At 41.4% G+C, this 27,324-nt stretch overlaps 1 protein-coding gene across 3 annotated transcripts in view; it reads right to left on the reverse strand.

Annotated features, from left to right (window-relative positions):
• CDK8 (cyclin dependent kinase 8) overlaps positions 1 to 27,324 on the reverse strand; it is an 80,945-nt gene that overhangs the window by 48,271 nt on the left and 5,350 nt on the right. For 2 of the 3 annotated variants that reach the window (XM_040543938.1, XM_040543937.1), the window contains exons 2-3: positions 13,550 to 13,625; positions 1,939 to 2,049 (exon numbers count right to left, since the gene is read on the reverse strand). In XM_040543938.1, coding sequence (XP_040399872.1) covers positions 1,939 to 2,049; positions 13,550 to 13,625 — 187 coding nt within the window. The remainder of the gene's footprint in view (positions 1 to 1,938; positions 2,050 to 13,549; positions 13,626 to 27,324) is intronic. The other variant, XM_040543939.1, reaches the window with a different exon arrangement.

Raw genomic sequence — 27,324 nt, forward strand, 5'->3', positions numbered from 1 at the left:
ACTGAGGAAGGTCCTCTCCATTTCCTAGACTCCCAGGAAGTTTCATGTTCCAGCTGCCAGTTAGGTACCTGACTATTCGACCTCCTTGGAAGCTGGCATCCCACAGGCAATTCTTAGCCTAAGCCACAAGCCTCATCTCCTCTCACCTCCCACTTCCACCGACTCCAAAGCCAATGTCATTCCTCATGTAGCGCCCACAAAGATGTGAACCTCCAGCGGCAGGAAAAAGGAAAGCTGCACATATGGAAATATAGATGGCTCTCCCAGACCTTTCTATTCCTGTTCTAATGCACTGGGCCCTTTCCCCAGCCTTGCTAGGGACCTGCTGCAGTGGTGGTGCTCAGCACCAGAGAACTGAGCCCACAAACAGCTCTCCCAGGCACTGACACAGCACGACCATGCTGCCTACATCACTCTCAGCCAGGTACAGCAACAACCAGAAACAGGTACAGCTGAGCAGCTCCCACATTTATACACAAGTGTGCATGCCAACGAAGATGAAAAGTGGGGGCTGTTCTTAAGTTACTGATATATAAGCCAGTGTTTCATTAACAGGAGTGCTTCTACAGCGATTTTGGCCAAGTATGAAGCAATGCAGAAATTTAAAAATACAAGCAATGACAGGTCACTACTAGACATATCATCCTAACACAAGAGCCTTGCAGCATATTTTGGAATTAAAAAATAATTCATGTGATCCTAATCTTCTCTAACTTAACATATAAATATGGGAGGGAGCAGTGAGAAGAATAACACGCTTGGTTTTTCTGCACTTGAAAAACCAAACCACTTCCTCAAAATTTTATTTATTTTTCTAAATCAACCTTTAGAAAATGTCAACATTTCAGCTGCGTGATAACTTTGTTCCAATTTTATTTTGGGAATAAAAACTCAACATAACTAGTAAGAACATCCAAGACATTTAACTTAATTCAAATCAAATACCTGAATGAATCCCAACTTCAAGTAATAGAACTTTCAAAAGAAACTAGTTTTAATTTGATTTGTACACCTTAGCTGTCTGTCCAACCTCCATGCAGAGGAGAAACCAACTCATGATTTGTAATGCATGAGTCTTACACAAACACACACCTCAAGAACTCCATGTCATTTCAAATTGCCTCTGTTATACCCTTTAATCTGAATCATCTTAATATCTTTCAAAGTTAATATTCTACTCTTTGTTCCACTGCAAGTAATGCTCAGAAGGAGTATCAAATTTAATTCTGATAAACACAAACACCTTTCTTTTTCAGGAAAGTAGAGGTTACATGGGATTTTGCATTCTTTACAATGCTGCTTTATTTTTTTTTTAAGCATTTTAAATGGATGTTGAGGTTACAAATATGAAGTTAACAGAGGAAAAAGATATATATCTTAAAACAAATTTACTCGGCCTCCAACATGTTTATAGCTTAAAGCTGTATCTTGTAATTAGGAATGAACAGCCTTCCTCACAAATACATGAAATTTCAGAAAATGAGTTGAAAAACAAGTTCTTTCCACTGGAACACATGAATGAAGTTTCAATTATATTCAGTGGCATTACACTCACTTCATTTATTCACTGATGACATGCAGTGTAAGCAAAGTTCCAGACTACCCTATTCAGCCAATATGTTTGCAATTTTTCAAAGGCAATCCACCTGCATAACCAATTACATTCTCCCCACATGCTTTAGTTTAGCTGTAGTGAAGGGTTATATCCGCATTTAACTAGATTTTTAGCTACCAAGTGCTGAATGCAGATTTTATCTTCTGTAAGAGGTCACAGGTTAACTGTGTTGTGTGCTTGCCTAACATTTTCCATTGCTTTTCCTTCAGTACTGAAAGAGTTTCCAAAAAACATTCTGGGTGAAAAACTATACCGTCTTTCCTGACCTCGTGTCTTTTCTGTAAATAAAACTATGCCTGTTATCAACAAATAATTCACCTTACCCAGAGGTCATGCTCAGCGTAGTCAAAGAGAAGCCACACCTTCCTGTCAGCATGAGAAAGAAACACTTTTTGCAGAGAAATGACATTTGGATGCTTGAGCTCCCGCAGCAACTGCAAAATAAAGAAAGTCCACAATTATATCCACACATCCAGAGCTGTGGAAGAGCTGAAAGATGAATACTTTAATACTATTTGCTACATATTATACAATACAAATATGCTAAGTTGAAATTTGCAAGACACAAAAGAGCACTTTTTTTTAAATGACAGACCCAGTCACTAGTTTAAAACCAAAGCTGAGAGCAAGTCATAACCCCCTTAGGGCATTCACTTCCATTTATTTCTTAAAAGTTTAAGGCTCAATAAACCTCACTATTTGCAGGATTGAGACAACTCCATAAACAGCCAGCTGTGGCATCTGCCCTTTCCTATAGGCTCTGATCTCTGACAAAGCCATTTTGGTGCATCAATTTTCTCCTGGCTCCCAATTATCTTGGAAAACCTGCATTTTGGATGCAGTCATTCAAGGCTCAATTGGATGACTCATGTAGAACGTGTCAATGCAGTCAGCTAAAGGAAGATGTGCTTCTTCAGACAGAGCCAGCTGCTCTGAAAGGTCAATGGCACCAAGTGAAGAAGGTCCGAACTCCCTCCCACAACGTACACCAGTTCTGGCACTTCCAGAAGCCGAGGGTAAACAGCTCAGCACTTCAGGAGAAAACTAACCCAGACACACAAAGGCGATAATTTGCTGCTGAGTTCCTGTGCTGCAGTGACTCACGGCACTACCAGCAGACCCAGCAGCAGCAGAGGGACACAACACAGCTCCGAGCAAGAACTTTTCGGCAGCAGCGAGCCATTAAATCAGCTCAGCAGCTTTAGAAACTGTAGATTTAATCATCACCAAAAGGAAAACATAACGGGCATCGCACAAGAACTGAATGCAGACTGAATGAGTATTCGAGCTCTCCTGTTCATCTCACAATTTCACTGTACTGACACGGTTGCTAAAAAAAGAGAATAGTTTGCTGAGATACTTCTAAAGGCTTTTTTCAAGAGTGGATACCCACAACTACAAGAACTGTTTGCCAGCTCGGGGACGGCAAATGGGACAGTTAGGTCTACCAGAAGTTACAACGTTTTTAACAAAAGCAATGGCTAGCTTTTTTTTAGAAAAGCCAAGGACAATTCAAATTAGCATTTGAATATAAAATGGAAAATTAGTATGTTGAGATTGAATCTAATATAAAGATACAGAATTATCCTGTTGCACAGAGGGAACAAGATAACAAGTTCCTTTCTACTGATACCTTAGTCACACATGCTAACATTTTAGCTGCTACCGAGATAGTAAAAATATGTATGCTTGTAAAAATATGTATGCTTGCATATGTTTGTGTCCTCCTTTTCCATTTCATCTGAGGCAGATTCCCACTCCTACTCACTGACCAGAGGCTTCAGCGTGGTATTTCTTGAGCAAGTAAGAGTACTGAGCTCCACACAGATTTATCTCAAGTATGAGACAAAACAAAGCCAGAATTGAGGAGACAAGGAAACATCAAAGATCAGTACAGAAGGCGATAGTTTCAGCATGTTTAACTTATTATCTTAAGGTTTTTTTTTAATTACGTAGAGGAATTTCAAGGCATGATCTGAAAGAACAAGTGTAGAATTCTGTAAATACCTGCAATTCCTACCATGGGTGAGTATAAAAATAAACTAGAAATACTATTTGCAGTTTTTTGTTAACTGCTGATCGGAGGCATTGGTGGTGGGTTTACCCCGGCTAGCAGCTAAGCCCCAGAAGAATGGGGGAGAAATGAGGAAGAGTACAAGTGAGAAAACTTTTGGGTTAAGATAGATCAATAAGTGAAGGAATGATGAAAAAAGTAAAGCAAAAGCAACCACTCACCACCTCCCATAAATAGACTGATGTGCAGACAGTCTCCCAGCAATGGCCATCTCCCTCATATCCCTTGTTCCTCAGTTTTTACTGCTGAGCAGGATGTTACAGGGCATAAAATATCCGTGTCTGTCAGTCTGGCTCAGCTGTCCCTGGTGTGTCCCCTCCCAGCCTCTTGCCCACCCTCAGCCTACTCACTGCAGGGGCAAAGAAAAAAAAGCAAGCCCTGATGCTATGCAAGTGCAGTCAACACCGTGGTGTGTTATCAAACACTATTGTAGTCACAAATCCAAAACATACCACCACACTGGCTGCTAGGAAGAAATTAACTCCATCTCAGGCAGACTTAGTGCAGCAGAGACCAAAGGTAGAAGCCAGCCTCTTAGCAGGGGATGATGTTATAAAATCATAGAATTGTTTAGGTTAGAAAGGACCTCTCAGATCATCAAGTCCACTCCCTAGAGCCAAAAGGACTACTTGTAGATTCAGTATAAATTCACAGTGCTAGCTCAAATCTATGTCAAACATTCCGTGACAGTGCAGCAACTACGTGTCCCAAACCAAAATTTTAGTGTATTTTCTGTGCTCTGATGACACACCTGTACCAGCACTCTAATTCCTTTATATCCGGATACAGACTGCTCCTCAGTAAAGGAGGAAGACAATAGTCATGGCTCCAGAAAATAAGTGGAGCCCCCCTTTCACCCTTTTCTGTCCCATTTCAAGACCACCCTACTCCTTGTTCCCTGTGTAGCAGCTATTTCCCACTTTAAAAACCCAATTTCCTCACATCAAACCAAACATGATATGATGGTTCCTTTTGCAGCCCAGTGTTTTAAGAGTTCTGGCCTTTGTTATTGCCACTGGTATCAGCTGTTTGTTATGATTCATGCATCTGTGTCCTCAGTTTATCATTTCTGCTGTTTTTTTACCTTTGTCTTTTATGCCGAATAGCTGTAAGCTACATATTCTTCAAGCCTGCTTTAAAAACCGATGTGTTTGGTCAAAGCTAAATGGCCACATGCATTCCAGTGAAGAGGATGGCTAATATACATCAGCAAAACCATCGGAATAAGGAAATGATTGCTGCAATGATGACAGATGATCCCTGAGTCACTGTCTTGGAAAGGCTGAAACGCTCCAGGACAGAGTCAACACAGAGCAATAAACACAAATGCTGCCTGCAGGACAGAAAGAGCTCATGCAGATAACATCATGTGGGCTGTAAACAACACTTCCAGCAACCTCACCCTCCAAAAACAGGCCTCTCCAGCCCACATGCCACATGCCTTTCCTACCAGATGACTCTCCTCGTGTCCAGCAGCTGACAGAGCTCACTGAAGAAAAAGCAGACTGCAAGAAACAGCACGCCACCAGTGAGGTGCCTGCTAATGACAAAAGCCACTTCTTGGCCTAGTGACTCTGGTACCTTCTTCTCTACCCTAGTTCGGTTCTACAGAACACAAGGAGAAAGAGAAATTGTCCACTTGGCCCTCAGTAAATTACTGTCCTTTTCATCTGCATTTCACATGATGATTCGAGATAATTTCCACAGACAAAAAGGTTTCTCTTGAATTCGGTAGGGAGACCTAGTTCACCTTCGAGAAATACAGATATACAACTGATGCTGCTGCTGATACATCCGGTTTGATCTGAGCGTCAAACCCCACGTTGCTCCCATTTAGGCTTTCCCTTGTTTTCATAAACATTGCTCAAGACACAGCAAAGGAACCAGCATCCCTACATGCCCAAGGCTTGGGCCTTCACTACGATTTTCCTCTCTCTCTTTCCAAATGCAGAAATACTCATTCCACAGTCATGGGGCAGATGAGGGGCAATAACTGGAAGTGCCCTGAAAACACATTAAATTGTGGAATTGCTTCATGGACAAGGGCAAAACACAGGTAAGATGGGACATTATTAAATAATCAATGGTTGCATTAACACAACCTGGCAAGCTACCACACTATCATTACAAACCTGTTCTTGCTCAGGGACACTACAATAACTACCTTCATATCAAATACAAGCTGTACTCAGCACAAGTCTCCATGAACGTGGAGATCTCCTTCCACTGGTGACATTCACACATTTGCAGCACAGCTCACCATCACTACAGACACCTCTCATGAGCCAGGAGACTGTACTGAATGAGTGCATTCTTTCCAGAAGTGAGAATTTCTAGCTTTACTGACAATGCCATTCCACCTCCACTTGTGATGCTTGCTACTATATGTGGTGAATTGCTCAATGTTGCAATACTGCCATATCTACTTCAATAAACAAGTACAGGTTCTCTCAAGGCCCTTCTCAGGGCTTGAGGTAGGTTGAGACAAGGTTAGATAAGGTCACTCCTTGCACTCACTGCCTTCCTGTAAGAGCTACACAACACTTTTCCCCTAAAGCAGAGGGCAATGAGAAAGCTGGCTAGACATAAAGCAGCATGCAAATATCAATCGAAACCTTCAGTTAAGCAAAAATCACTATGATGTCATCTTGCCAGTTTGATGGCATAAATTGAAAATCCAATCATCTCACGCCTCAAAAAGGCTCAGTCCCACTAACTGACCGAGCACCGAGCAAATTGTACATTTGTAGTCACGCCACAACTTAAGATGTAAACAGACGAAAAGGGGCTGGAAGAAAAAGCAGACTGCGAGTCATTGAGAAAGACAGGCAATTTTCAGACCAGGACAGCACTAAGATTTTGTCATTCTGTACCAGATAAAAAACAGTGGAACAACTGCTAGAATAGATGAGTACAAGCTTACTAAGACATCACCTGAAATACTACACACAATTCCAGCCAATTCAGTGAAGTCGAATTCCAACTACAACAGGGCAAAGAAAGCCCAAGCCAACAAGCTCTGTTCTCCTGCCTACAGCAGGACAGGAGACAAACAACCAAAATCTTTATAGCCTGCAAAAAACAAAGCCAGAGAAAGAAACACTATATAAAAAACAAAACAAAACTAAGAGCAGCTATTCTAACTGACAATATTATCACAAGTACAAATGAATCTTAAGTCATGATTAATTTTGGCTTAAAGGTTGAATAATATTTACAGACTAGAATGAGGTTGTCTCCCTTCAGAGATTTTTTTCCTTACAAGCCTAACTTGTACTTTGCTAATTCTGAAGGTGCACTTGGCTTGTCTGAAGAAATAGAATATGACAACTCCAGAAGTATCATCTAATTCTACATTCCTTAAGTAAATTTTTTTTTAAAGTTTACATAGTTATTCTTAGTTTCCTTTCAAAAATGTACCTTTACTCAAGTACTTTAAACTTTCAATTTCAACTCTAAATACAAATTTATTACATAAGTTGTTAAATCCCATGTTGGCTTAGCTGCTATCCATTAGATTCCAGATCTTATTTTCAATGTAAATACAATTTTCATTTTATACTCCCATAAGTCAGACATTCCACGCTACTAAAAAAGAACAAAAAAAATCCACTGAAAAAACATGCTGTTTTCCTTTCAAAATTGTTCAAATGAAAGCTTACAAAGGCAAAGTAACAGAAAAAGTCATAATGCTGCGCACTCTGAATTTATTATGAAGCTGACAATACATTTTTCAAACTCCAGTTCTTCAGACTTACAACTGTGAAATTGTTGATTTATTTTATCCTTTTGTTTTTTGTTTTTCAGGTCCTAAATTTTCAAGTCCTAAAAAGAAGCCTGACAACACAATGTCAAGAGAAAAAACGCACAACTCTGATTTGACTTTTGTGGTTTCCAAAAGAAGTGAGTCTTACATGATCGCACAGACGTCAGTATTTATTAGGATCTCAAGTTCAAGCATATTCAAATTATTAGAAGTTACTGAGATGTTCCTGAAGGTTCTCTGAACGTAAGGAGGTGGATGAAGAATCCTCCTGACATGAGCACTGTCAAGCTCTGCAGATTTTGATGTTCACAGAAACTATTACAATTCCTAAGGATTACGATTTCTCTCATTTATTCAATATTTTAATCCCACTTCAACAGAACTAAACCTACTACTACCCTCCCTTTATACAAAATGTTTCAAGAATGCTGTTTGCATATATACCATACTACTATTAAAGCATTTGAGAGTTGTTAGTCTGGTCACATGGAGTCACATTTAACATCTGTATTCCTCAGTACCTTGCTGCTTCTCACCACATGGAAGGCTTGCCAAGAAAACCAGTACTTCTCTTCTAACACGAGGATTGTACTCACCTAAGTAATTTCTGTATTTTGTCTTGCAGGAGAGTGCTTCCACTGCTAATGTGGAAGGAACAGGACAGCCACCCATACATAACGTGAGGAACCTGCACCCACAAATTGTTCCTCATTGCATATCACAAAACCACAGCAGAGGCCATCTCACTGCAGCATGGGTCCTTGCTCTGAACATGATCTACTCAGAGCAGGCCTGGGTCGCAAGTTGTCAGCACTCAGACAAGAAACGTGAGGTGCTGCATCTCTTCCACCCACTGGGACAATCGCTTGGTCCTTTCCCAGGGGAAGATGATTAGGAGGGTGAATCCTGGAGTCATTAGGTTTCAGCTTCTGCCTCATGGGGTCCCTCCAATCGCTGTGTGCTGCTTCACAGTCCTTGGTCTAGCTCAGACTGACTCTAGAAAAAGCCCCTAAGCCTTTCTTTCATCCCCACACTGGCAGAGGGGAAGAGGCCTGAGGTATGCAGCACCATGTTCCTTGTCACCCAGGAGGCCTGTCGTGTGAGGAGGACCAACCCGTGCAGCAGCCTCCACTGAGGTCAACTCTGTGAAGGCCACTAACTAAATGGCACCTGGGCTCCCTTCTCACCCACCTGGGGCACAGGACATCTGCTTTATCTGTCTGTTTTACTTCTCTGCCGCCTTCCAACACAGGAGCTGAAGGACAGGGTGACCAAGCAGCTGTGGACACGAGCAGGATGGCTGCAGAGGGTGTGTTTTTCAGGAAAGGGCAGCAGCAGGGCTGTACTGGGCCCTGAGCCTCCTGCCTTGGGGAAAGAAAACAGCTTTCCTTTTGTCAACACTCCCACGTGAACAACAATTTGCAAGCTCCCATTCTACCCAAACCACCCCTGCACGTTCCTACCACTTCCCGTGAGTCACTTTGAGCCACAGCACAACTCAAGGATGGTTCAATTCGGCTTGCTCACACAACAGAAAACTAACAACACTTAATTTTCCACTGGGTCCAGATGAAGGAACTTATCCTGCAGCCACATTACTAATAGATCCAACACTACGAGTATCACCTTTTGTGATAACAGCCTGCATTTGTTTTAACACAACACCACAAAATCCCAAAAACACTCAAATGCCTCCAAGGCAGACCTAAAGAATGGAAACAAAGAAGCCAGCTAGTTATTGTTCTGTAATTTTCTGTCCCAGATCCATTAGTCTCGAGGCTGTTCTAACTCGTAAAAGCTGGCTGTGGTGCTCTAAGAACAACAGGCAATCAGGAAAGAGCATAGCATCCTCCACCCCAGCTCTGCTTTGTCCCATTCAGCACTCCTATCACTGAAAATGTCTGCCACTAAACAAATATCCTCTTCAGATCCAAGTCATAAACCAGTATTATCATATAAAAATATGATACATGGTGTTTTTACATGCTAACAACCATTTTGGGAGTACTTCCATCAACCAAACCATGAGGTAAAAAAGCAAAACAAGTCCTGCAAAAAGATGAAAAAACTCACACCTCACAAAGAAAGTGTAGGCAACTGAAGTATTTGCAAACCTGCTACAATGGAATTAAAAATGCTGACCAACAAAAAATAAATAGTAAATATCAAAGCTCTCGAACACACTTCACTGGTAACAGGTTATGTGTTTGGACAGTGCATAATGTCCTGTGAATATCCTAAGTGATCCTTTATTCCGAATGGGTCACATACCTCCATAAGAGAGGTGTCAGAAAGTAATTTGATTTGAGGATGAAAGGCTCGACACAAGCCAGCAGCGTGTGCCTGCAGCCCAGAAGGCCAGCTGCGTCCTGGGCTGCACCAACAGAGGGGTGGGCAGCGGGTGGAGGGAGGGGATTGTGCCCCTCTGCTCTGCCCTTGTGAGGCCCCACCTGGAGTGCTGCGTCCAGGGCTGGGGCCCCCAGCACAAGAAGGATGTGGGGCTGTTAGAGCGGGTCCAGAGGGCGGCCATGAAAATGATCAGAGGGCTGGAGCACCTCTCCTATGAGGACAGGCTGAAAGAGCTGAGGATGTTCAGCCTGCAGAAGAGAGGGCTCCGGGGAGACCTTGTTGCAACCTTTCAATTCTTAAAGGGGACTTATAAAAAAAGATGAAGAAGGGTTCTTTACTCAGGTAGATAACGATACAACAAGGGAGAGGTCTTAAACTAAAAGAGGATAGATTTACACTAGACATTAGGAGGAGATTCTTTCCTCAGAGGGTGGTGAGGCCCTGGCACAGGCTGCCCAGAGAAGCTGTGGCTGCCCCATCCCTGGAGGTGTTCAAGGCCAGGCTGGATGGGGCTTTGAGCAACCTGGTCTGGTGGGAGGTGTCCCTGCCCATGGCAGGGGATTGGAGTTAGATTACCTAGTTGTCTCTTCCAACCCAAGCCATTCTATGATTACTTTAAAACCTAGGTCTCCTGCACAGGAAACTTCTCAAACCAAAATCATAAGCTTGAAACTACATGAAGCCTGGTTAACTACTACAGTTTGCTACAGCCTCAAAAAATTCTCCTACTTTGTCAATTGTGACATACATTTGCCATATTATTCCAGGTAGATAGGTTTGAAGAACATTCTTCCTCGTGATTAAAGCACAGACCTAAGAATTGAGGGATTGGGCTTTTGTGCTACGCATTTTTATACACATCTCACCGTGCTAAACCTCTACTGTCCCACCTAACACAAATCTAACTCTTGGTATGGTGAGCATGCAGCTTTTAGTGCCCACTTAATTCTTGAAAGTGAAGGCACATGTCATAGAAAAGGTATCAGGAAGCCCAGGCAGCATGCACTTCTATAAAGAACAAAAGCAGACAAACGTTCAGCTAAAAGTCTCTGCGTGAGGCAGGATTCACAAATGCTTAATATGGTGGATGAATGGGGGAAAATAAGGAAGGCTATGGAACTACTACTACCTTAACATTAAAGACACTCAATTAGCATAATCAGAAAAAAAAAATCTAACAACTAGTTTACGTAAAAGCATTAAAAAACCCTCTTATTTAAACAGAATAAGTAATGAGTCAGGTTCATGAACATAAGGTCTAAATTCTCAGGCTGCAGCCAGTACTAAAATGCAAGAGCTTCATATACCTGTAGAGGTTGAGCTCATCCCATAACCAAGTCAGCCATTTCACCTCATGTCACTGCCCTGGTTCACAGCTCTTTTCACTGCTGTAGCTCAATTATTTTATTTTTCTGAAAAGTTGACACTGTCACTTCTCAGCCTCTGAAAAGTAGGTCAGGGGCATTTTTAAACATATAGGTTACTCAACATTCCTGAACTGAAGATAGTCATCATAAAACAAGACAAGATTGTATAGCTGTAAAAACAAGAGTTTCACTTTGATTTTTATCAAACTGCATTCTTGCCAGAAAATCTGGCTAAAATACAAGAACTTCAGCTCTCCAGAGAAACTGAAAGCAATACATCTCACACAATGCAAGTCATCTACCTCTCCTCAATATAACCACACATGTAAAAAAAAAAAAAAGGCCTCATCAGGACAGTCTAGACCACATTGTTACAAAGTCTGGTATCCAGTCTTGAATTTTAAGTACTACCACACAAATTTATTAAATTTATTAATTAAATGTACAGATTACATTTTACGGTACAACACTGCAATTAACTCAGTAGCATTTTCATATATACGCTACTCATATAATCAATATAAACAATATAGGTATTACTCTTGGCTAATTGGCTCATCTCTATATGAAGTTCCTGATTTTCTTTACAATATTAATTCACAGGAATGGAAAAAATACATATATTTAGTGGAATTAAAACAAGAGGAACAATGAATTTTGGGGGAAATATTCCTTCTTACCTTCAAAAAAAAAAGCATCACAAGAACAGTAAGGAAAAAAAATCAAACACTAAAATCCATGGTTAATAATTTAACTGCAGGAGAACTCAGCCACATCAGCAGCTGAAGCCTGGAAGCAAAACTGGAAGCAAAGCCAAGAGCAGTTGCAGTCTACTTTGACTTTCTCTCTCTACACCTGCTTTTGGGCTCCACTCCACTCTCAGCCCACCTTCACTGTGCCTTTGGTGCTTTCAGAACATTGCCCTTCTTTCACTTCTACCACTCTCCCACCACAGGCTGTGAGTTGTACTGCTGTTCTCTTCAAAGGGTGCAATGCTACAGCTGCAGCAGCTCAGAGCAAGGAGGAAGCTTCCCTGCTTCTTGGCCCTCTTTTATCACTACGGGGGACCCTGCTGCCCTAGAGCAATGATTACACAGCAGTCCTCAAGCTATGCAAAGAGGCCAAGTCATTTCTGACTGTCAGCCAAATTAGTAATTCTCTTTTAATAGATACAAATTGAGTAAGGATCTTTCCCAGAGCAAAGAGAGACACCTCCCTAACAAGCTTCTCCTGCCAGCTTCAAGTAGAATAAATTCTTTTAAACTCTTCAGGGAAATCACCGCAAAAAATACAAATAAAATGTTCTCGCGAATCCCTCTGAAATGGTAGCTGACACTTTCCAAAAGCATTCACCCTGAGGAAGTCACAATATTTGGAAAGTTACTGCCAAAATGGCTGGGATATTCCAAATTTAAGGCCCTGTTTTCAGCTCCTTCAGTTCCATGTGGATGTCTATCTAGCATGGCAAAAAGGCTCAGCTTTCAAACACTGCTAAATTACCTACTCCTGAAGAATATTGTTTCATTTCATTTTTTCACCTCACTCATTTCAGGGACTAAATTGTTTGAAATCAAAGCCAACTTGAATTCAACAGTGTCTGAAATCCTGATACGCTCTTCAATCAAAAATGAAATTGCAGTAGATCTACTAGTTTTAAATCCTTCAAGACTATGGGTTTGAAACACTTACTCAAACACATGAGTTATGGTTATTTCCTTTCCTAATTCATCAATTTCAGCTGAAACATTTCAAGATAAATAAACCCAAGCACCGCCACAAAATAAGAATATACAGTAGTTAACCAGAACCTTCTACATACTGGCTTTACCCATCGAGTTTCAGTTTCTCTGCAAACTTGTCACAAACCACAGCTGCTTATTCATGTTTTTCTAACAACATGAAATATAAAAATATAAACCTGAATAATCTAGGAAAATTTATGACTAATATTCATGGGTATATTACAGCCCGTGAGGCAATGATGATGCCTGTTTGATTTGAAATCTTCATTTAAATAGAACCCAACACGTTTTAATCATTGAGCCGGTAAGAATTAACCTCTTTAGGAAAATAACTGAAGCACTAATGCAAAAGTCAGATTAAGTAATTCAAACCACTGACTCTAATCATGTTTTTAAACTGCTGCATTTAATCTGTGCTGAGGCAGGCAGTAAATTCTAACTTAAAACCAGTCATTTTAGATAGCAAGTGTAACAGGTGCAAAATCTTCCATGCCATTTGTACTTGTTTTATAGCTCCATAATGAAAATATAGCACCCATAGTAGAGTAACATGATTCAGCCAACAAAAACAGCATGCACTCAAATCAACACTTTTAATAAATCTGTTTGCTAGTAGAAAGAACTTATGTTACTTACTGCTATTTCTCTGCATGCAGACATAGAAATTCCAGTACCTTCTATTTGCTTTAAAGCATAATCTTTATCATCTTTCCTGTGAAAGAAGAAAAGAAGTTTTTTTAAAAAAAAATTGCACCGTGAATTTAAAGTGAGCTCTTCATCACCATTCAGCAAACAGTTTCTAATTCATATCCTTCACCTTATTTTCTTTCAACTGTTTACTGATTTAATTTCTGGAAACAAGCTGAGCACTAAGCCATAAGCTAACCACACCACCTTGCTAAAGATAAACACATTCTCACTACTTAAAAATAGTGATTTTGACTTTTTAAAAAGTTATAATCAATTATGTTAGATGTTATAACCAATTTCTTCCATTCCTTTCTCGTGCTACTAAGAAGAAAACAGCACAAACATTTAGTGTATACTAGAATAAAGTTTCTCAAAGTCTAGCTAGGGGTACATCTCCCATAAATGTGGAACTAGGATGAGGTAAAAAACTTACCCATATTTTAACAAGCTCTTCAGTAACACAAAAGCACTGTCATAGTAGCACCTTTTCTTTCCTCTAGATCACAAAAAATGTCCTAAAATTGTGGTTCTACCAAACTAACCAAACCACCAAGATGAATAACAAGGTACTCATGCAAATCAAAGTATCTAGAGAAATGTTTCTCAGCTTCAGTAACATGTAACACTTAAAACCCAAAACCTCCTGTACTTTAACCTGCTTATACCTTGCATTCATTTATTTAAAATGCAAGCCTGTTAGTTATTCTGGCTTCCAGCAGCAAAGTCAAGAAGAGACACTGAAGCAAGAGACGACACTAAACCCTTCCTCTCTGCCATCCTCAAACATCTCTCTCTAACTTAAGACGCAAGGTGCTTGTCCTTCTGCTTTTTGGGCAGGCATCCCCAGCACTCCTGAAGGACGCAGCACTTAACAGCTTTGCCTTCAATACTTGGAGCACACATACAGACCCAAATGTTTGGGATATATAAGAACCCTTATTAATTTTTAAGGAATCCTGCTTCCAGCTTCATAGCTGCAAGGAAAATCCCTGCAAAAACAGAGAACACAAACACCCAAAAGAAAAAAAAAGCCCCAGGGTTAAGCATTTAAAGCACATGCACTTGTTTACTCCAGCTCTCTCTAAACATTTGTAAGGCTTTGAATTGCGACATGAAACGCTCTCCCCTATTCATCACTACATATTTAATCCCTCAAATTATCAGGTCCCGTCCAAGAGATTTTTTCATGGGGTTCAAAGACAACCCACTGCTAGCAATAACCGTTCCAAACAGAAGAGAGGAAGGAGATTAACGGGCAAAATACAAACACAGCTAATGGGGAGGAAAAGTGGAATGAAACTGCGAGTGGGCGAGAGCAGATTTCGGTAAGAGGGCAATTACATGGAATCAGCAAGATAAAATCTAGGGGGGAGGAAGACAAGATCTGAAACAAACAGGAAAAAAAAAGAGTAAGGAGGACAAAGACAGAAGACGTTAAAAAGCTTCCATTAATAAAAATAAAACTTAAAAAGTCTTAATACAGAAAAGAAATAGAGCCAATACTGAGCACAAACTCATTCATACATGACCAAAGAAGGTGTGAGTAGGGAATAATTCCCTATTTCTCACCTGCCAGGAAAACTAGCTGCATGAAGCCTGAGAACAAGAAGTTGTTATTAAGCACATGATTGAACTGTACCTAATGATGACACCGTTGTAGGGATCAAAAGCATACGTGGACTTGTAGTTACACACATTTATGGTAGATTGGTGATTTACAGACCACGAGCAGCTACTGAACATAACAACCTCAACCTGCTCTCCAGCACAGGTTTTCTATGCTGGTGGTGGAAGGTAAAAATTTTTTAGCTGGCAAAATTTCCCTGTCCTTTTCGATCTCCCTTCGCTGGCAACAGCCCACAACAGTTATCAGATACAAATATGACGCAAAACGGGTTGGACAAGAGGTTATTCTCATTGCCCCATTTGTTTATACACTCAGTTTTCAAGGTATTTGAGATCCCCACGCCATGAGAAGTGCTGCCACGCCACTGCTACTAGTACGAGCACTACCAGAGTCAGAACGTGGAGCAAAACTGGTGTGACTAGAGGTTACTCAGTAACCTGCTTGCTTGCCTGTTTTGATTTTGTGGGGTTTGAAGAACTCAGTACACGAAGAAGTGCTGTCATACGACTGGTATCATTACGAGCATTTCAGGTAACAGTGACTACAGTTAAGGCTGCCTCCCATTTACGATTGTAAAATTCTATTTTTAGCCGATACAATTTTTGCCAAATTAGAAGTTTGGATTCAAATTTTCCATAGCAGATGGCAGACTTTCTCTGGGAATTCTTAGAAAAAGATACTTCAGCTGTTTCCTAGAACAAAACTGGAAGAAAACACTCATTTGTGCATGTTGAGTCTTTTACAACCATCACTTCAACACTGAAATTTGACAGGGGGGTTAAGAACAAACCACTTTTCTCCTTACCAGAGGATCCTCACACTGGATGAAAGAAGTCTGTGAGGAAAATTAACCCCTCACATTGAAAGGCAGCTACAGATCTGAGATCCAGAGACCCTGCGTCCAGCCATGCTCTACCCTGACAGCCACCCATGGCTGCGTGGAGTTAACCACTTGCTAATTTGCTCTTCCCACCTGCCAGGTTGCTGCGCTCCTGTACTCACAGCAAGCAGTCTCTGCCCTGTTCTCCACCTACTCGACCGTTGTAGAGGAAACATAACCATGGGATAAAAAAAAGGAACTGAAGTTTAGGGGTAAGGCACATTTTAATCACCGCACTCTCCTCCACAACCTGAAAAAATAACGAAAGACTTAGGACTTGAGTTCTCTAGATGATGCACATGTAGTTGAGCTACAAAACAATCAACCAACCCTTAATCCTCTAACATGTGGTATACGCTGAGACCAGCGACCTGCTATGGTTACCCATGGCACCATCAGTATCAGCTATTCCCTTCATCCAAGGACAAACCCCCAAATTCTGTTAAAGCAAGCTAAGTTTTATTTACATAAACTTACTATAATTCCTTGGAGCCGTGGGAATTGGGGGAATAGTTTTTCAACGGAGGGATGAGAATTTACAAAAGTCAAAGGAAAGGTCAAAGCGGTAAGTCTTGTTTTAGACAACTTCCAAAATATATTGACCATAGTCTGTTTTTATCATAACACAGCCCAAAAGGCCTCTGCGTGGTTTTGGCTATGGACAATTGCATTCTTTGAAAATTAAGATATGTTCAGAGTGACAAGGCAGGAAACAGAAAAAAATATATATATATATTTATAAACATCTTCCAGAGCTAACTGAACAACAGCATAGGCTATTTAGCAGCTTGCATTTTAAGGGCCCAGGAAGACTTGAATTATAATTAAACTGTGAATTTCTTCTTTTTAACAGAAAGATCCTGTTGGGAAAACCTGTCCACTTCCTCAGTTGCCTAATAATAAGATGCTAAGTAACTTTGGCAGATGCTCTACCTACCAGCGTGCATAGAAAGGCTGGTGAAGCTGTAAAACAGCAGAATGAAGAAAAGAAGCCTGAAAATCAATGGTCATTAATCCAAGTTTGCATTACGGTTTGAAATCTCAAATACGAAATTAACTGGTAAAAACTTAGGAACAATTTTTCTTTAAAAACAAGGAAATGTAAAACCTGACAAATATCTGAGGGAAACAGCTTCTACCGCCTTAAAGCTACCACAGGGAACGATAAATGCAGCATCTATTCTGTGGAAAACTAATGAACCTGTTAATTCTTTACGGTTCGTATTCCCTAAAGAATATGAAAATCCCGATAATTAAAAGGCAAGCATACTAACAAAACATCTTTTTTTTTTTAATTCTACCATTGAGAATTCCATTAACATCACTAGTCATAGAAGTCAAACACCCTGAGTAAGTCCAGCTGTCATAGTACTGTTAGAGTGATTCAGCCTCAGCAGCATTAATCCAGAATTCTCTGAATGCCTTAAATACAGCACCTTGGACTTTACTAGGTGAACATGAATTTGCGCTACAAAACATCTTAGCTTTAACCAACTCACCCAGGTGAACACCAAGCAACGCTGACCCCTAAACAGCACAACCATCCTCGCTGTTAATAGCAAAATACGGACAGGAGCTTTCATATTTGCTAGGAAGAAAGGCAAGAAATATTTAATGCTCCACTACCTACTGGAACTTCAAAAACGGATGTGGATAAGTGAGGGATTTTATTATACCTATAAACATCAGAATTGCATTAACAGCAAAGATTAAATTTAAACTACAAATAAGAAAAGATAACATGGAATCAAACTGTAGTATTCAAGTTAGGGGAGGAGGAGGAGAAATATTTACTCTGTTTAGTTTCGTAAAAGTTATGGCCTTACTGCATTCGTAGATTTGAGATGGGATGAAGAACTTAGCCAAACACACAGCTGTAGGTCAAAAGATGAAAATGAACCACTTATAATAGAGAACTAATGTTCACGACACTTTTTTGGCATTTTCACTTTGTGGAATCATTCCCTGCTTCTTCCCCCAAGTCACAGCAGTGGTGGTGGGCTTTGTTATTGTTTTCATTTGATTTGAAAATCAGCCTAGCATGTATGACATCCAGTGAAGAAGTAACATGGATTAAATCTTTGAAGCTGAAAGATTTACACATTTATACTAAACACCAGAAGAACTGCTGTATACACAAGTAAGGCACCAAAATAATGCTATGCTTTCTAGAAAGCCCAGAAAGACACAGGTACTGGCCTGCCCTTTCAAATGATTACTTGGAAAGAACAGAATTACCTTTTTCCCCTTCCGATGCCACATTTACGGCACCGAGTAGCCTTGCCATTTTACCTACTGGAATCCAGGGGCTTGGACTTAGGCTCCACAAACTTACTGGTGTGCTTTGAGCTTACACACAGAACCAGAGACCAAACAAAACCCTTTCACCCCTCAGGGAAGTCGACTTACTTCCCCAAAGACCACTGCGCACTGTCAAGGTCAGGGCGTTCTAGAAATAGACTTACTCGAGCACATCCAAGGCAAACAGCCTCAATAACTGAGGACCAAATTATTAAGTCTGCTCAGATTTATGATCCAACAGACTGAAACAAGTTCAGGAGAATGTACAAAGCTCAACGGGTATAAGCATGCAGAACAAGCGTCTACTCTTTAGGCAGTGTTAGACACAACAGGTCTGCAAGGACACAGGCCAACAATCAAGTAATGCAGATGATGGGCATCAGCAGGACATAAACCATATAGAAAAATATTAGTATTATGTGCTTGGTACAAAGCAAGTGGTACAAAGTTTGGGAAACTACATCATGGGCACCTGACTTGCCAGAAAGCACATTCCGAGTCCAAACTTTTGTCAAAGTAATTAGTGCATACAGCAAGGCTGATTGATGATCCTGTACCTTCAGAGAAACTTGAGAAAAATCTTGATTCTCTAAAAAATAAAAAGCCTGAACTAACAGTGATGCAATGATAACCACTTCACCTGCCTGTAATCCCATTTTCACAAAACCTATTGCATTTCATACATTTAAGTGTTTTAAAATTACATTATAGCAAGGACTGAAAGCTCACAGCAAAGGTTCACACAACAGCCTGATGCAAGTCAGGGGTTTGCTGCTGGAGGAATCCCACCTTCAGCCCCACGCATGCACTCCTGTCCTTTGTGCTGGAGCCAGGATTCAGCTGCAGATGGGCTTATTCAGAGTGTGGCAAACTGTTTACAGGTATTATTTTGTATGTTTTCTGCCCCATTAGAGCTGAAAGGCACCGCTGAATGCTCAGATGAGCAATGAGGTTGTCTAAGGGAAGAGAGCAAGCAAACACAGCGGAGGCAGAGCTGCTTCATCCACAGGCAGGATGAGCGTGGTACATCTGCTAACCCCTACGTGCCTTCCAAGGCAGCATGAGGCTGTGCATTCAGCCCCACAGAAAGCCACAGCTGGGCGCTATACGTACTGCGGAAACAATTTATTTAGTGGAAAAAAGTTCAACGTTGCTAAAGTCGACTTCAAAATTGGGCAACAAAATCAACTGCAACTTTATCATTCACTTCCAGCTGTCTGAGGGTCACTTCAAAGTGATTTTACTTTTACTGATTCTCTCTACATATATCATTCCAAAATGAAAGTATTCTAAAAAGACTTCATTTTCTAAGGGACACTTGTTTTTTGTTGTTTCAAGAGCAGGAAAAAAATTAAAAACATTTCAATTATATTACCTAAAACAAGTTGGATAAAGCAAGACCAGAAGATAAATATTAGGTTAAATTACTGGTTCTTCATTTGACTTAATTTAAAAGCATTTTGAAAAATAGAATAGTCTTAATAGCACATACTAAACTTACAGAAAACAAGTCAACGCTATCTTCTGCGTTACAAACTTTCAGCCACACAGCCAAAGCCTGGCTGTGCTGGGAAGTTCAGATTTATTCAAGCCCAGAGTATTTAAATGTACTTTCAGCCAGGTTAAAGTTTATCCCATAGTAGGTTCTTGCTTGCTCCTGGCACAGAAAATATCTGTCAAAAATCAGATAAACAGATTCTGTTATGAAAGCCTCTTACATATTAATAAATGATAAAGGATAATAATGCAAACCAAATCAAAAAAGCTACTTAGCAAAGGATTTCAGCTCAAAAGAGTAGCTGACAACTTTCCATGGCTCCTCTACAAAGTTTCTGCTGAAGACTTTCCAGGTACAGGTAAAGAGAATAAAGAACGGTTCCTACTCGTTAATCTACAGACAAAGATAAATTCAGTTCACAAGACATTAAGATTTGATATTTACTTGTGCTCACCACTAAAAGCAGCACCTCACACCCATTGTAACGTGGCAGCTGCCAGCATCATCAGCACCTGTACTCTGCAGATTCACCTGGCTTGGTTCCACCGCCAAACACCTCAAGATTCAGTTCTGGTCTAGACCTACAAGACCACAGCACCTGCACATCCCCTCTCATCTACAATGGATTTCCAGGTGCATGCCTTCATTTTCCCTAGGTGTTGCTGGCATGCAAGAGCTCTCAAATGCCGTAGGTATGTAAGTACCACCAGGGAGACCAGCTACATTTGGCTGGTGTCACAGAGGTATGACAGACTCAACAGAATAAAATCAGCTCAACACAAAAAAGGATCACATCCCTTATTGCCTGAGGTTCTTTTTCCTTTGTTCATAGTTGTTCTTGTAACACAGTGGAAACGCAGGCCCCCACATCTTAATTTCACCATAGCACAATTGCTCTAGATATCCGACGGATCAGGAACACGTTATTAGAAAATCACCACTACATGCTCGCCCGAGTCTTTACTTCCTAAACGTCTGCTAGATAACGCCAAAGACAGTTGGACAGACCTTCCATACAATCCAGAACAACTGCTCCGTAATCAGTATATTTACTCAGTATCATTTACTCCAAGTTTCAGTCAGTGTGCTATATGAACACACTAAGTTTTGAAGAGTTAGAAAGTGTTTGGATAAACATTGTTACCTTTAAATACATTTCAAAGCTCAGAAACTAGTGACAGAAATATCATATTTAAATCTTAATTTCACTGTTTTTCCTTTTCCTCATTTTTGATTCAGAGAGTCAACATGCATATATTGCTATCTTAATGCTAGACGTAGATTGTCTATAATTTCTAGTTTAATTAAATTTTAAGGACTAAATGAAAAATCACTTAAATTTAAATACTAAAGAACCTAGCAAAGTGAAAAATTAAAGATGTGTTTCTATGGTAATGTTTCAAAACCCTGCCTTTTTTTTTTCTTTAGGAAACATACATGATTCACAATAAATGCAAACAGGTAAAACAGCATATTCAAAGGTAGGGAGAAAAAAAGTCGATCTGCGCATTCCTTTCTTTTTGGTATCAGCCTTCCACCCCAGAAACACACATTTTATCCTGAAAGAAGTCTATCAGTGTGACTCAATCTTGCACACACTATGCAATTTTTATATGGAGCGTGCTTGAAGAAAAAGATAAAGAAACCTTGACAAAAGAATAAAGAATACAAGGAACACAGCTTGTGACTGAAGCACATCTCAGGGATTCACAAGTAAATTTGCAGCACGTCACGTGAAAATAAAAAGCCATATTACTCACCAAAACGTTAGCACAAAGAAAACATTGCAGGGTAAGACGCTCTAGCAGCAGTAAATTTCTCAAGTGGAGCTCTAACTCAGGCATCTGCACTTCTTCCAGCACCAAAATACTTCCAGAACATGGCACGACTGATATGCCAGAACAGCATCATCATTTTTATCAGAGAGAAAGGCTTATGCAGAGACTATTTTCTATTTCAAAACAAATCCCCCAGTAATCAGACCTTTTTGTGGATAAAGAAAAGGTCACTGCCCACAGCTGGAGGAAAACCCATCCGCAGCAAGCCAATAAATAACACTTCGGAGAGACAGCTAATACTGTGTGGTGAATGGCAATTACTAATTCACTTCATTCCTTTTGTTCTTTGTGTTCTTTTAAATTAAAAACTTTTGCCACAACATGTAGTTTGGCAAGAAGTTCAAAGCAGAGGAATCGATTCAAGGATACACTACACATGGGGCTCTTCCGACCCAAGAATTTGCTGCTGTCAAAAGAAAAGCCTTGCCTTGACATCCCTCCCTTCCTGCTCCTAGCCACAAAATCCCTCCCTTAGGACAGCTCTAGTCTGTGCCACACTCCTCCAAGCGGATTCATCCCCTGCAACCAGCAACAAGCTATCGTTACTCCCTGGAATAACAAATTCTGTTTGTCTACAGTAGGGTATAACAAGTACCCAAACCAGCAACAAAGTACGTGGTAAGAGCAAAAGACAAGGAGAGGATGGATGAGGAGAGGCAGAGATGGCACAGAAGAGCAAGTTACCTCTCTCCCTACTTTCCTCTTTCTCAAATTGGTTAAACCACAGTGAGCACAGTTGGCTAACGTGCAAAAAACTAAGGCAAAAAACCACTACAAACCACAGCCTTCCACCTATCCCTGCAATCAGCTCCAGCACAGAGTACCTGAAGAGGCCACAGTGCCGGGGATCCAGTTAAGGACCTTCTCCTCCTTTCTTCCACAGAATTACCATTTCTCAGCCAGCCTAAAATCTAAGTTTTAAAAGAGCACAATTACAAGGCTTGCTTCTCTGACAAGACTAGTTACCAGCTGCAGCACTTGGAGAAATCCTACACCGAAGGGCAAGCAACAGTACCTCGCTCCTGACTAAAAACTCCGTGCTGCTTTATTAAAACACACAGCAGTTTCAACTCTACTTTTATGTAAAGCAATACACGAGGTACCAATCTATTCTTTTTAAAGGAAAATATTGCTGGACTTCATTTACCCTTTCTTCTCTCTGACCGCTCTGAAGTCATCTCGGTATCTGTAGCACTCGAGAAAGCCGAAGTTGCTGCCTACAATACTGAAAATAGGATTTACAGTAACCGTGACGTTTTGTTCTCCATTCCACTGCCAATAAGTCCTGTGACTCTCTGCTTTTTAACAACTACTTGCACTGCGCTGGCACTTCCACAAAACTATCATTACAAACCCCAAAAAACCTCTTAAGGAATAATAAAATCAGAGGCCGGTGCTGTGCGAGTCAAGAACCTTTTTCGCACCTACATCACTTCACACCAGCAAGTCATTTATTACTGGCTCTTACCATCACAAAGTCCTTCCCCAAGCCTCCACGACCAGCCCCTCCCTTTACCATCCCAAATAGCCATCACCAGCCAAGCTGTCACCCAGCTATTCATGACAAGGGATTTCCAAACAACCTAAAAACTTCTGAGCAGCTCAGTTTCTAAGAGATGCTACTAACAGCCCCATTAATTCCTAAACTTCAACTGGTTTCTCTATCCAGAGAAGGTGCTTATCGTTAGTTTTTGGAAGTTTAGTTTTAGTTAGCCTTGGGAATCTTCCTGGATTTCCAAAAGGTGTTTAATAAGGTCCCTTTCCATCAACTGCATTGCCTTCGCCTGTCCTTCTCTAAAGCTGTCATCTCCTCACCTCAGAACCTTTCACGTCTCTGCTATCTCTGCTGCTGGTCCACCTTGCCAGCAAGTATTTTCCACTATTGCACTGGCTCCTTTTAAAAAGACGTCACCATTGCCCTTTTCCAGTTTTCTATGGCTCAAGTTAAAACACTAAGTTATACTTCCCAGCTAATTATCTGCTTATTTCATTTCCGAGCTCCTTCACGTGTGTGAACATACCTCATCTTGACTTGTGACTGCTCATTTCAGTTTGTTCAAGCAGCCCCTTCTCCAAACACTGCCATTCGAGGTCTGGTGCATTCCTTACCTTAACTTCTTTAAGTTCTCTCATAAAGCACTGACAAAAACAAAGCTCGTTTCCTGCTGTCATTTCACCTTCTCAAGACACTCCTCTTATACCTCAGTGATCCCCCGGTCCTGCAGACTGTATCATACAACAGATGTATCAGAAAAGGGAGGAGAAAATGGGAGAAGAATGCCATGCCCTTCAAGTAGTTTTTCAAGACTGGGATTTGGGCTTGTGTGTGGCTTTGAGGGGTTATGGGAGAGGGGAGGGGGGCTGCCAGGTGGCTATTGCACTATGTTTTTATACTTAGCCTACCATTACTTTCATTCCTTTCATTCTTCTCAATATTCATCATTTACAGAAGATTTATTTTTTCAGAATGTATTCTTACTCCCAAGGGCTTCCTTTATTCTATTTGGCCACGCCAGGTACTTTAATTGCTGGTACAACATCTTCATGAGCAATAAGCACCCACTGAGAGCCCAGTGAGCTTCAAAAACTGTCCCCAAGCAGCTTGCAACATTTCACCTTTTCAGCTCTTTCAGCTTCAAGAAGCTGTATCTTCCCATCACCACCCCGTTTCCAATAAAGAAATACACGAAGTTAAGTGGCACTTCAACGGCTTTCTTAACCTCGTTTAGATTCAGCATCCTTCCAGGAGCAAAATACGAAACACGTTTGTCACAGCCCTCAGTGGCAATAGCTTGAATCTGCTCTCACATCGTACTGCAGGCCAAGTCGTGAGTTGGTTCTCCTGCTGTGTGCCCCCTGACCGGCTGTTTCATTACTCACCGGCCCAAAGTTTTTCTTGGTATTTCTCTCCATCTGCCTAAACTAAATTAGGGTCACAAGCCATTCGTGACTATTTCCTGCTTTGCAGCCACTCTGGTCTCACACAGGCTAAAGGAAACGCAGACCACATGCTATTTTTCCCCCCTTACACGTGCCTGGGCTGCTACCCATATAGGTTTCAGTGTTGCGATAGGTCCTTTTTTGTTTCTGAGTTGAGTATTTGGTTATCTGACACTCATCTGGCAGTCATAAAAACTCACCTGGAAGCTTATAAAGACCTGAACGAACATAAGAGCAAATGGCAGCGATAGCACATTTCCTCATGAGGGGTTGTTTTGTTCAACCCTGCTTAAACAGGGCTGACATTCACTCAAAAAGCAAAGAGTTTAGCACACCAAACAGCTGAAATACAAAAAGTTAGATAAGATTCAAGTTACACATTTGCAGCCTTGCTGTCCTGAAGCCCCGGCGGGCAGAGCTGGCTCCATTTGCTCTTCCCATGCTCCGTACCTTGCACAGTAGTTCCGTGAGAACAACGCAGGTCACGAAACCTGATTTTCCGAGGCTTCACTGGGGGATTATCCGGTGTCTGTAATTGCAAGTACACCTGCAGCAAGGACCCTCCCTCACAGGACAAGGTTGTGACTTTCTCAGGAAACACATCCAGGCCAGAAACACAAGGGGGAAATCAGGGGATTTACTGCAATTCAGAGCCTTTTGTATGCCGAGCTCTCAGTTGCACATATTATTCAAACACACGGTAATGAATTGAGGCTTTTTTTTTTTTTACTGCAATTCTCAAGTGTCCTTTATTCAAATGTCAACATCTTGTACACAAGGTGTTACAAGCACACAGAATGGAGCACTCCCAGAAAAACAGGCAGATTGTGCCAGCGACCTTTAGCTGTGTTCTTCCATCTTCGCAGAACACGCGTGTTTTTTTCCAAGCCTGACTTGAATTTTGGATGTTTAGGCTATCAGCTGTACTCGAGAAAAATCACTGTGTTCTCTTGAACATTTTGTCCTTTATAGAACATCTCTGCAGCTTTAATCCTGATTTGGAGTTCTTCTCCTGCAAATTCTGAGTTAAGCACAACACGCTTTGCCATGCCACCACTTAACAGTGCGGGTGGTTACAAGGCAGCTGAATGCAAACCGTTGCCTGAACTGCAGCCTCTCCTTGTGCAAGTATTTCTTAAAAAATAGTCCTTTGACATCCTGATCTTCGTACGTTCGAGTCTTTCACTAGGATACACAAAGCAGATGCAACAGGGCACATCAGCAGAATTCTCCAGGTGTTAGGTTGCCCGTCCAGTACCTTTCCTATACCAACTGCTATGGAGTTCAGATTTGTTTCTGCACAAAATTAATATATATTTATTAAATGGGAAGCCTACGATACACAAAAGTTAGTAATTGGTTCAGAAGTGGCTTAGCACCACCAAAAAAAGCGCAGCTATGAATAAAGCTGCTCTGTAATCCCAAGCGTGCCATTACGGGGGCTTGACAAGGTCTCAGAAACCATTTGTTGAGCCTCTGCGGAGAGGCGAGCGAGCAGCAGGCTAGCCAGCCACGACACAGCCCCTTCGGAAAGGCTTTCAGCCTGTAAGGAGCAGAAACACGCAGCACCGCTCACCCAGCATGGCAAGAAAAGGTGAGGGTGGCAGGGGGACAGGGCTGCGGGTTAGAGCGCGGTGGGATGAAGCCTGCAACTGAAACCTTTCTCCCATCCATTCACACGAAATGGGCTTCTCTACTCCACACCCAAGACTGCTTTACAGTGGAAGGGAACCAGAAAGGAATAAAGGCTTTTATTCGCAGCAGAGACAAGGATCTTCATGCTCCTGCCTCAGCGTCATTACCTTATTTAAACAAACTCAGATAAATTGTCTGCATTGAACCTTCAAGAGCATTTCCACGACTTAATTTAACAGAGCAAAGTGAACTGATTCACACCATCTACATAAAATCAGAGTCCACAACTTGGAGCATTTTATAACATTACCAAGCTGCTCCCTTACTATTTCCAACAGCCAACTACATACCGACTTCACACAACCTTCCTAAGATCGCTTAGTTTCAAAATGAGGGTTCTGAATGAGGCTGACGTACCAGGACCCTTTGTGTGGTCGGGCTTGATCTTGGTTTGAGAGCTGTATTTTCCGCAGAGCGGTTATCGCAGGCACCAGCGACCACAAGCTGCACTGGTTAAAAAAAGCAAAGTAATGCAGCCGGATATTCATCCACTCTAGGTCGGTCTTTTAGAACCTGCCCCGGCCAGCAAAGCTCCTGCAGAAGCAAGAAAGGCTCACCACAGTCCCCCTTGAAAGGAAGGCAGGCCCTTTTACTGTTATTAAACTCGATCAGATATCAGGAAACGCTTTTTCAAGGTCTGCTTTCAGCCTGTTCGCTACAGAAGTGTTGCTGCTCGGTGAATTACCTGCGCTGTGCCTACTTACAATGCACTTGCTTTGTTCCTGGGGTTTTCCATAACTCCTACTGGGCTTCCCAGAACCCAGCAGCTGGGAACGAGCTGCAGGATTTGTCCTCCCGCTCCCACAGGCCTCTGGGACCCAGATTCCTGACCCACCTCTCCCTCCCCATTCATTCCCTGAGGGAGAACCTGAGATGTTGCTCTACAGGTAACTGATTGGAGACTTTCCTGGGGGCTCAAGTCTCATTTTTATTCCTGTCTTA

This window comes from Cygnus olor, chromosome 1, assembly GCF_009769625.2.
Source record: "Cygnus olor isolate bCygOlo1 chromosome 1, bCygOlo1.pri.v2, whole genome shotgun sequence".
NCBI classification, from domain to species: Eukaryota; Metazoa; Chordata; class Aves; order Anseriformes; family Anatidae; genus Cygnus; species Cygnus olor.